Source organism: Belonocnema kinseyi, chromosome 3, assembly GCF_010883055.1.
Source record: "Belonocnema kinseyi isolate 2016_QV_RU_SX_M_011 chromosome 3, B_treatae_v1, whole genome shotgun sequence".
Lineage (NCBI taxonomy): Eukaryota > Metazoa > Arthropoda > Insecta > Hymenoptera > Cynipidae > Belonocnema > Belonocnema kinseyi.
This window is the reverse complement of record NC_046659.1, coordinates 123,277,129-123,288,738: the sequence shown is the minus strand read 5'-3', so window position 1 is coordinate 123,288,738 and position 11,610 is coordinate 123,277,129. Positions and strand designations below refer to the sequence as shown.

The following is an 11,610-nucleotide window of genomic DNA, read 5'->3' as shown; positions in this document are numbered from 1 at the left end:
AGGCACGAAAAATCACGTTTTTTTTTTGTTTAAACTGCATTTTGGGATAATAAATAAATTTTTTGAGGAATTTCATTGGCACCGTCGGAAAGAGGAGATCTTCAGCAATAAAAATAATGTGTCTCAATTTTTTCTAGTGTCGAATAGTCTTAGTTATTGGCCGTTGAAAAGCAGTATACCGGTAGTGGCGTTTTGGCCGTTTAAGGGTTAAAACCTTGAAAGGCTTTTAAAAAGAGTCAAAATTTTATTTAAAAAATTTTGTTTTTCAATAAGTTTGATATTATTTAAAAGGTTTTTAAAAATGATAATTTAATTAAATTCATCGCTTTTATTACTAATGCAACAGTGATAATACCTTGCAAAGTAAACTTATACACATTTTTAAATAAGGTTTTTTTCATTAAAATGCATTTTCCTGTCTGAATTAATCGATGAAATTATTTTGAAAAATAAATAACATCTCGAAATTAAAATTTCATTTGATACATGTGGATGTCTAGGTAAACTTTTAATTTAAAAAAAAACGTGCTCCATAACTAAAGATTCTGCTTGATCTTTGATTTATTGTGCTAGCAAAAGTTATTATTAGTAAAAGTTTAATATTTAAAAAAATCGTTGTTTCTTGTAGAAACTTAAAATTATATGTTCTACAAAAATTGGAAGCACAGTATAAATCCAAACGTTTTTTTATGTAAAGATTTTTTGTTTGTAAAGATTTGCAATTTTCTACAATAATTTATCCTATTAAGTATTAATAATACTAATCAACAAAATGTAAAATTCTGTATTTTTCTGTAATAATTAAAAGTTATAAAAATGTTTAAATTGTTGAAAATTATACTTTAATGTTAATTTTTTTAGTTTTCTAAAAGAAAATAGAAGAAAAAATTATCTATTGGTATTTAATTGTATTTTTTTTTGATAAATTTTTGCACATTTTTTCAAAAATTGAAGTAAGTAAAGTAAAATTTGTTTCTATCGGGATGTGTCCTTTTATTTATGAATTTGTAAGATATTACAAAGATTTTCTTGTTAATCAAAGGGTTAAATTCATCAGAAAAGAGTTGCTATTTTACAGCTCAAATAGTTGCTCCTCTTTCAGTGTGCAAAATACATGGAATTCTGAGAGCTCGGATTCAGAGTCGGATGTTGAAAGAAAAAGACCCCCTCCTAGTAAATCGATAAATCGACAAGCTGCCCAAAAGGCCAAAGAAAAGGCCCGCACGCGTAAAAAGCAACTCTCGGATTCATCTGAATCCGATTATGACAGCGATGAGCGCAGAAGGTAGGCCATATGTAAACATTCTCAAATTTGTATTACTTAAAAAATCTGTCTTTTTTCCAATTTTATAAACTAAATGAATTTTTCAATAGACAAGTAACGCGGAGACAAGCAGCTTCTGTGAGCTATAAAGAAGACAGCGAGGAGAGGACAGACAGTGAGGATCTCATTGAACAAGATGAGGCGGAAGTACCAGCTGAGCCTGATAATGCTGAAACTATTGAACGCATATTGGGAAAGAGGAAGGGCAAAAAAGGAGGTTTGTGGAACAAACAATTGCGATTGCATTCTCACATTGTATATTAATCTGTCAAGTTGGTCTTTATTTATAATATTTCTGCAAATAGTTACAGGAAATGTGACGACCGTTTATGCCATTGAGGAAAACGGCGATCCTAATCCGGAGAATTTAGAAGAAGAGGAAACCGAAATGCAATACTTGATCAAGTGGAAAGGATGGTCTTACATACACAATACCTGGGAGTCTGAAGAATCTTTAAAGGCCCAAAAGGTGAAAGGTATTAAAAAACTGGAAAACTTCATAAAAAAAGAACAAGACATTAAATACTGGAGAGAATGGGCGGGTCCCGAGGACATTGATTATTACGAATGCCAACAAGAACTTCAACAAGACTTAATCAAAAGTTATTACAATGTCGAGAGAATTATAGGTAAGAAATTTTTCTAGATCGAATGTTTGGTTTGATTTGAATCGAGTCTCAAGGTGTCTACTTAATCTGGAAATTTCAGGGATTTTTTTTTTAGTCAGGAAAATTGTATAAAGTGCAATAAAAACATGAATCTCCATTTTTAAAAGTAGCTTTATATTACTGTATTTAACTATTTGGTTGATAACTTGTTGTTTTTTTTTTCTGTTAGAAATTAATTTTTTTAACCGAGAAATTAACTTTTATTTTTTGTTAAAAATTCATCATTTTCATTTGAAAGTTCAAGTATCTCGTTGAAACTGCATGTGTTTTGTTTGGAAGTTTGCAAGTTTTTTGGCAGTATTTTCTTTTTTGACAGACAAATTCTTCGTAGTCAATGATTAAATTAATTTTTAAGTTTTTTTTTTGTTTGTTGAATTAAGCTTTTTTTAAATTAAAAATTGAAATGTCAGTCACTACATTTTTTATTTAAAATTCATCTTTTTAGAATGCAAAATTTTATTCCTTGTTTAAAAATTAAACCATTTTGTTAAAAACTAATTTTTTTGTTGGGGATTTAGCATTTTAATTGAAAACTCATCTATTTACTTGGAAACTGAGCTGTTTTCTTGAAAATTCGTTTTTCCCTGACTGGAAGTTAATTTTTTTACTGAGCTTTAAATTACCTTTTTAAACTGAAATTTAACTATTTACTTTTTATTTGGAAAATCGTATTTTTGGTAGGAATTAATTTTCTTTGTTAAAAATTCTTTTTTTTTTTAGATTCAAGTTGAAGATTCATCGTTTTAGTTGAAAAATCATCACTTTCTTTAAAAATCTAACTTTTGAAAAAAAATAGGACTATTTTATTTTTGATTGTAAATTGATATTTTTGTTTAATAATTCATCTTTTTTTTGTAGAAAATTAAACTACTTGGCTTAAAGTTAAACTCTGTTGTTAAAATATCATCTCTATGGTTCAAAGTTTATATATTGAAGTTAAAACTTAAAATTTTAATTGAAAATTCATCAGTTTTGTTGAAAATTAGCTTTATCTAATGGAAAATTAATTATTTTAACTGAAAATTTATCTATTCCGTTTTTGGTTGGAGCCCTCTTTTTTAGTTCAAAATTCGACTATTTGGTTGAAAGTTTATCTTTTTTAATTGAAAGTCAACTATTTGATACTTTAGGGACAAATTCAAAAAATAAATTTTTATATTTTCAGTATTACTTAATTATCAAATTAATCCATGGTACTTGTATATTTAAGAGTATATTGTAATATAAATTCTCAACGCTTTCTAAATGAAACGTTTCAGTGGAATCCATAAAAACCGAAAAAATGAGCTATTTTGTTGAAAATTCATTTTATTACTAAAAATTTAATGATTCTAGTTAAAGACATATCATTTTAGTTTAAAATTCATGTTTTTGGTTTCATATTTAACTATTCCGTTTGAAGATTCATCATTTTAGTTAAAAATTCATTACTTTGTTTGAAAATGTAATGTTAATTCATTTTTTTTTTTTTTTTTAGAAAATTAATCTTCTTTGTTAAAAAATTAACTTATTGGTTGAAAGCTCAACTTTTTTGGTGAATGTTGATCTCTTTTCTTGAAAATTATTATTTTTAGAATCCATCATTTCAGTTGAAAGTTAATCTCTTTAATTGCAATTTTAATTCTCAGTCGGAAAATTTTTTGTTTTATTTTTGGAAATTAATTTACCTCACTGAAATACAACGTTCATTTTTGGTTGAGAATTGGCATTTTAAATTGAAAATTGATTTTTTCTGTTTTGAAAATTCGTCTTTTTTTATAGAAAATTAATATTTTTTGTTAAAACTACAACTTTTTCGTAAAAAATGTATATGTTTTGGTTGAAGATTCAACTAATTTATTAAAAATGCATCTCTTTGATTGTAAGTAGAACTATTTAAAAAAAAAATGTATATATTTTTTAAATGCAAATTCAACTACGTGATTTAAAGTTGAACTCCTTTGTAAAAAAATCCTTTTTTGTGTTTGGTTGAAGATTCACAATTTTAGATAAAAATTCAACTATCTTGTCGTAACTCAACATTCTTTTTTAAAATTCAACAATTTGGTAGAAAATTAAACTATTAGGATTTAACTATTTCGTTGGAAATACCAAAATTTTTGTTAAACATTATCTTTTTTTATCTGAAAATGTAGTTATTCCATTTTTTGTTAACAATGTTTCTTTATAAGTTGCAAATTCAACTGTTTTTAGTGAAAAAAATGAATATGTTTATTGTTTCGTTGAAAATGCAATCATTTGATTAGTTATATTTTTTAGTGGACAATTTAGGTTTTTTGGTTGAAAATTCGATCTTTTGGTTTGAAAATTCCATCTTTTAAAATCTCCTGGATTCACATAAAGTCACTTGGTGCTTAATGAGATGGAAAACTAGAAAGATAATTCGAAAAAGTGATATATGCAGGTTGAGAAACGAGAGTAATTTTTTTAATAAATACTGTCGTTGTTAATAATACACCATGCAAGATTAAAAATTAAGAACTCTGAACCATTAGACGGTTTGGATTATAAAACCGTTTTTACTGATATGTGTTCCACACTTGCAGTCTGTCAGATTTTTTAATTTCAATTACAGTAAACACTCTAGTTCTATTCCTTAAACCTGGAAATGTCAGGGATTTTTTTTTTTAAGTCAGGGAATTTTTTGAACATTAGAAAACCAATTTTTTCTACTAAAAATTTAACTATTCTATTTTTGGTTTAAAATTGATCAGTTTGCATAGAAAATTCAATTACCTTGTTAAAAATTCGTTCGTTTTGGTTGAATTCCATTTTTCTTTTATTGAAAATTAAAATCTTTTTTGATAGAAATATGAACTACTACATTTTCGTTCCGAATTTATCTTTTAGAAATTAAAATTTAATTACTCGGTTGAGAGTTACTCTTTTCTTTAAAATTAATTTTAAGTTCTTAAAGATTCTTAATTTTAATTCAAAATTTATCTCCTTGCTTAAAAAATGAGATGTTTTGTTGGAAATTCATCTTTCTTCGGTTAAAAATTAATTTTTTTTTACTAGAAATTTAACTATTCCAATTGCAAATTCGAATATTTTGTTTATTTTTTTTGTGTTGAAACTTATTTTGTTTGCGTAAAATGGAAATATTCAATATTTGGTTGAAAAATTATATTTTTTAATTCAAAATTTAGACTTTTTTGGTAGAAATTACTCTTCTGGGTTGAAAATTATTTTAGTTAAAAATTCCTTAATTTGTTTGAAAACTTAACTATTTTTAAAAATTACATTTGTTTTTGTTGTAAATTATTTCATTTTTTGTCTGGAAATGCAACTATTCCAGTTGAAAATTACATCTTTTTAGCTGAACATAAATTTTTTTGGTTCAACATAAATTTTGAACTGAAAATTTAACTACTACTATTTTAACTACTACTACATTTTTGTGGGAACTTGATCTTTTTTAGTTTAAAATTTATCTATTTGTTTGAAAATTTGTCCTTTTCTAGTTGACAATTAAAATATTTCGTTAAAAATTCATGTACTTTGTTAAAAAATCGTCTTTATAGTATTCCAGTTAAATATTCATCATTTTTACATGGAGAGAAATTTCAAGTAATTAATTCACGAAAGTGCGTGATTTTAGGGCTACAACTTGTACATGATTTAAAGTCTTGGACTCTGTGATCTAAAAACGTAGAATTCCAGATCTAAAAGCGAAGGGGCGTGGCCAAATGCCTGAAACAACGAGACCTATACTTTAAAAGCAAGGGTTGCGAGATCTTAGTTTTCGCGTCGAAGTGTAATAAAATCAAGAAGTAGTTCCGTGAATTAATCTCTCTCGAAATTTATCTGCGTGTGATTAAAAATGTATCTTTTTGTTTGAAAATAAAACTGCTTGGTTGAAAGTAAAATCAAAATTGTTTTAAAAATGAATCTGCTAAAAATCGACTAAAAATTTAATTACTCCATTTTTGGTTAGAAACTGAATCCTTTTTAGTTCTAACTTCAGCTATTTGTTTGAAAATCGATCTTTTTTTGGTTGTGAATTGAACTGTTTTATTCAGAATTAATGTTTTTTTTTATCGTCTTTTTGGTAGAAAATGAATCTTTTAATTCATCTATCTTGTTGAAAATGCAGTTTTTTACTTGAAAAGTTAAGAATTTTAAACGGTTTAAATTGAATGTTATATAATATCAGCATTAATTTTACCCAAATATGCATTCCCAAAGGACACGAAATTTAATGACTTGTATAACGTACAGTTTAAAATACGTGTGTCGAATGTCAAAAAAACGTTGAATGTTAGGCTAAAAACGTTCAATGATTCAAATACGTTATAAGAACGTCTTTGGAACATTGTATGTTTTTAGAACGTTATTTGGTCTGATTTATGACATTTTTAAGACGTTCTAAAGACGTCTTGGGACATTCGAGCCCAGTCTGTTGAATATGAAGCATTATTAGATAAAATATATATTTGGTTTAAATTATTATTCAAATTCATGGACTTTAAATAGAAATTCAAGAAATGAATAATAATGCTTCCAGTATTACTTAATTATTTAATTAACCGATCGAGCAAAAATATTCAAGATTATCTTCTAATATTAATTGAATTCATAGAAACGGGGGGAAAAACATTATTTATAATAATCTCGCGAAACTGTATATGAAAAATTATACCTGGAAAAAACTTGGAATCGTCAGGTAATTTGTTTCTAGGATTTAAGTAGACGCCCTGCTGTTTTTCCGCGTTTGATTAATTGCTTGTATTATCACAGCCGAATACAACAAACCCGACTCTGAGCATCCCGATTATTACTGCAAGTGGGAGAGCTTACCTTATGGGGATGCCACTTGGGAGGATGGAGCTCTCATTATTAAAAAGTGGCCGGAACAAATAAAGCAGTTTCGCGAGAGAGAAGATTCAAAAAGAACCCCCAGTAAACACTGTAAAGTCCTCAGGTCAAGGCCAAAGTTTCACCAGGTCAAGGAGCAACCCGAATACATGGGCAAGGGCAAAGAGTTGGTGCTCAGAGATTACCAGATGGACGGTCTAAACTGGATGATTCATTCATGGTGCAAGGAGAACAGGTACCGGTATCATGAATTTTTCTGTTTGAATAAAAGAGTAGAAAATAAAGTTTTTATACAAGTCAAATCTTTTTTTTTTTTTTTTTTTTTTTTTTTCAGTGTAATCCTCGCGGACGAAATGGGTCTTGGAAAAACGATACAGACAATCTGTTTTCTCTACTATCTTTTCCATACTCACCAGATGTACGGACCATTTTTGCTAGTCGTTCCTCTCTCAACAATGACTTCGTGGCAGAGAGAAATGATTCAATGGGCCCCAGAGCTGAATTTCGTCACGTACTTGGGTGACATTACATCCCGGAATGTCGTGAGTTGTCGAGTAGATTAGGAACCGTACTTAAATTACGTAACAGCTCACATAACAATATTCTTGAAAAGACATCCTTTTTGGTTGCAAATTCAACTGTTTTGTTAAAATTTCGTATTTTTGGGTCAAATATTTAGCTCTTTTCGTAGAGCATTAATCTTTTGTTTAAAATTCATATTTTTGTTGCTGATAAGTCAACTGATCTTTTTTGGAGAAAAACTATTTCTGAAATTTTGTTTAAAGTTTTTTTTTTTAGAAATATTGCATCTTTCTTGGATAAAAATGCAATTGTTTAGTTGAAAATTCAACTATTTCCTAGAAAAATTACTTTTTCTTTAAAATTCGTGTTTTTGGGTTAAATATTCAGCTCTTTTCCTAGAACATTAACCTTTTGTTTAAAATTCATACTTTGTTGCTGATAAGTCGACTGAAATCTTCTTTGGGTCAACACAATTTTTCCTAAAAATGTGTCTTTTTGATTTAAAAGTTGTTTTTTTGTTGTTGTAGAAACAGTGCATTTTTCTTGGATAGAAATGCAATTGTTTTGTTAAAAATACAACTATTTCCTAGAAAATTTACTTTTTGTTTAACATTCGTACTTTTGGGTTAAATTTTCACTTTTCCTAGAACATTAACCTTTTGTTTGAAGTGCATATTTTGATACTGAAAGTCGACTGAAATCTTGTTTGGATAAACACTATTTTTCCTAAAAATGTGTCTTTTTGATTTAAAAGTTGTTTTTGTTATTGTAGAAACAGTTTGTTGAAAATTCTACTATTTCCTAGAAAATTGACTTTTTGTTTAAAATTCGTACTTTTGGGTTTAATATTCACCTCTTTTCCTGAAACATTAACCTTTTGTTTAAAATTCATATTTTGTTACTGATAAGTCAACTGAAATATTTTTGATAAAAAGTTTTTTTTTTCTGAAAAACTAAATTTTTGATTTAAAACTTCTTTTTTTTAATATTGCATTTTTTTGGGATAAAAATGCAACTGGTTTGTTGAAAATTCAACTATTTCGTAGAAAATTTACTTTTTCTTTAAAATTCGTATTTTTGTATTTAAAAGTGAATTAAAATGTTTTTGGATGAAAGTTCTACTTTTTTTGTTGTAAATGGTCTTCCTAATTAAAAAATTTACTTATAGTAGAATATTCATTTTTTCTTGGACAAAAATGCAACTGTTTGGTTAAATATTTAACAGTATTGTTAAAAAGCAATACTTTTTGGTTAAAAATTAGACTATTTAGCAGAAAATTAAATTATTGTTATCAATTCTTATTTTGGTGCTGGATAACCTGGAATCTTCTTTGGATAAAAATTGTGAACTATTCATTAAATTTTTTTTTAATTCATCTGTTTCAGAAGAAATTCCATGTTTCTTGATTAAAAATGCAACTTATATTGTTGAAAAGTCGTATTTTATGTTTTAAAATTCTGCTGTTCTGTTGAAAATTCAACTATTTCGTAGAAAATGTACTTTTTGTTCAAATTTCATATATTTATGTTAAAAAGAAAACTGAAATCTTTTATGGATGAAAATTCAATTATTTAAAAAAAACTGTTTAAATTAAAAATTCATCTGTTTCAAGAGAAGTTTTATCTTTCTTAAACAAAAATTCGATTTTTTTGTTGATAATTTAACTATTTCGTAAAAAACTTTTTTTTTTTTAAATTCGTATTTGTGGGTTAAATATGCAGCTCTCTTCGTAGAACATTAACCTTTGGTTTAAAATTGATGCTTTGTTGCTCATAAGTCTACTGAAATCTTTTTTGGATGAACACTATTTTTCCTGATCTTTTTAACTTTTTGATCTAAAAGTTTTTTTTGTAGAAATATTGCATCTTTCATAGATCAAAATGCAGTTGTTTTATTAAAAATTCAACTATTTCCTAGAAAAATGACTTTGTTTAAAATTCGTATTTTTGTGTTGAAAAGTCAATTGAAATGTTTTTGGATGAAAATTCAATTCTTTTCCTTTTTTTTTTGTCTTTTTGATAAAAAAAAATTACTTGTTTTACTAGAATTTTCATTTTTCTTTGACAAAAATGCAACTGTTTGGTTCAAAATTTAACAATCTTGTTAAGAAGTTATGCTTTTTGGATAAAAATTCGATTATTTAGCTGAAAATTAATGTTTAGTTCACAATTCTTATTTTGGCATTGGATAGAAATCTGGAATCTTCTTTGGATAAAAATTTAACTATTCATTTTAAGTTTTTTTAAAATTATTCTGTTTTAGAAGATATTCCATTTTTTTTAAATATAAATGCAACTATTTATTTGAAAATTAAACAATTCTGTGGAGCAGTCATACTTTTTGTTTGAAAATTCTGCTGTTTTGTTGAAATTTTAACTATTTCGTAGAAAATTTACTTTTTGTTTAAATTTAATATTTCAGTGATAAAAAGATATTTCAAGTCCTTCCTGAATGAATATTTCACTATGTTTTTTAATTTTTGTTTTTTTTTTTTTAATTGAAAATTTAAGCGTTTTAAGAGAAATTTCATCTTTCTTAGACAAAAATGCAACTGTTTGGTTGAAAGTTGAACTATTTTGTTAAAAAAATCTTGATTGAATATTCAACTATTTTTTCAACTGAAAATGTAACTTTTCCATTTTTAAGATTGATATTATCTAGTTGAAAATTATCCTTTTTTGTTAAAAAATAATCTTCTTGTTTTGAAATTTCATGTTAGTTTTGTGGAAATTATATTTTTTGCTGAAGTCATTTTTTGAAAGAAAATTCGTCTTTTGGCAAAACGTTTCTGGAGACCAAAAATTACGTCAAGAAAAAGGGGACGGGTCGTGGTTTTTTAAAGTAAATAATATATCCATTTTTGTAACCCGAAGTGATTTAAAGGAAAGAAACTCGTTTTTTTTTTAGATAAGAGGAAAAGACCCGAAATTCGAAAAAGTCTGAGAAAATCGTTTAACGAATAAATTAATTAAAAAGGATTTGATTAAATTAAATATTAAATTCCTAAAATTTAAAAGAGTTTCAATTTTTAAATGATTTTATTCGGTATTTATATATTCGGTATTTGAATTGCACATTTTTTCAGTTATAAGAGTTTAGTTTATTGTTAGGACGTAATTATTACTGCTAAAAGGAATTGTCTTAAAGTCGAACAAGTTGTTTTACTTAATTTTTTGAAATGAAGCAAAGTTCTTAATTTCAGTTATAGATAAGTATTTTATTTATTTAATCCGTTACGTAATTTAAGTACGCCCCTTTAATTAAAAGTTGCTAAGCAATGTGCACCCGTCCAGTTACCTTAACAATTTTTCCTCCATTACAGATTCGAGACTATGAATGGTGTTTTAGTACAAAGAGGCTAAAGTTTAATGCAATACTCACAACGTACGAGATTGTCCTGAAAGATAAAGTATTCTTGGGACAATTAAATTGGGCGGCACTTTTAGTCGACGAGGCGCACCGCTTGAAAAATGACGATTCGCTTTTGTATAAAGCACTCACTGAATTTAACACGAATCACAGACTTTTAATCACAGGCACTCCTCTGCAAAACAGCTTGAAGGAATTGTGGGCTCTTCTCCACTTTATTATGCCCAACAAGTATGTATTTATTTAGTTACAAAGTGTCTAACTTACTTGAAAAACATGGTAAATCTGGAATTGTCAGGGAATTTTTTTGAGAGTATGCTTAATTTTTCTTTTAAACTGTCATATAAAATTGAACAAAAATTATTGTTTATTTGCAAAGTAGCTCCTATATTACAAGGTCATTGGAAGGTCAAATCGAGAGAAAACGGTAAAAAAAAATCCAAAAAAATACGTTATAGGTTTTGGAGTCGCTAATTACGAATCTGGCATCCGTTGAACTCTATCGCTTCAGGTTCAAGGTCATTTGAAGGTCATTTAAAGGTCAAATCGAGAAAAACCGGTAAAAAAATTTTTTAAAATATGTTATAGGTTTTCGGGGTCGCTGGTTATGCGATAAAGGTCAGCGGACACCAGGTTCGTAATCAGCGACCCCAAAAACCTATAACATATTTTTAAAAAAAAATTTACCGTTTTTTCTCGATTTACCTTCAAATGACCTTCAAATGACCTTGAACCTGAAGCGATAGAGTTCAATGGATGCCAGATTCGTAATTAGCGACTCCAAAAACCTATAACGTATTTTTTTAGATTTTTTTTTACCGTTTTCTCTCGATTTGACCTTCCAATGACCTTGAACCTGACGCGATAAAAGTCAAAGGACGCCAGATTTGTATTCGGCGACCCCGAAA

The 11,610-nt window shown here is 27.2% G+C and overlaps 1 protein-coding gene across 4 annotated transcripts in view; it reads left to right on the top strand.

Moving 5' to 3' along the window:
• LOC117170299 (chromodomain-helicase-DNA-binding protein 1) overlaps positions 1–11,610 on the top strand; it is a 55,344-nt gene that overhangs the window by 11,234 nt on the left and 32,500 nt on the right. For all 4 annotated transcript variants that reach the window (XM_033356973.1, XM_033356975.1, XM_033356974.1 and 1 more), the window contains 6 exons: positions 1,103–1,285; positions 1,375–1,541; positions 1,630–1,953; positions 6,733–7,045; positions 7,145–7,352; positions 10,656–10,933. In XM_033356973.1, coding sequence (XP_033212864.1) covers positions 1,103–1,285; positions 1,375–1,541; positions 1,630–1,953; positions 6,733–7,045; positions 7,145–7,352; positions 10,656–10,933 — 1,473 coding nt within the window. The remainder of the gene's footprint in view (positions 1–1,102; positions 1,286–1,374; positions 1,542–1,629; positions 1,954–6,732; positions 7,046–7,144; positions 7,353–10,655; positions 10,934–11,610) is intronic.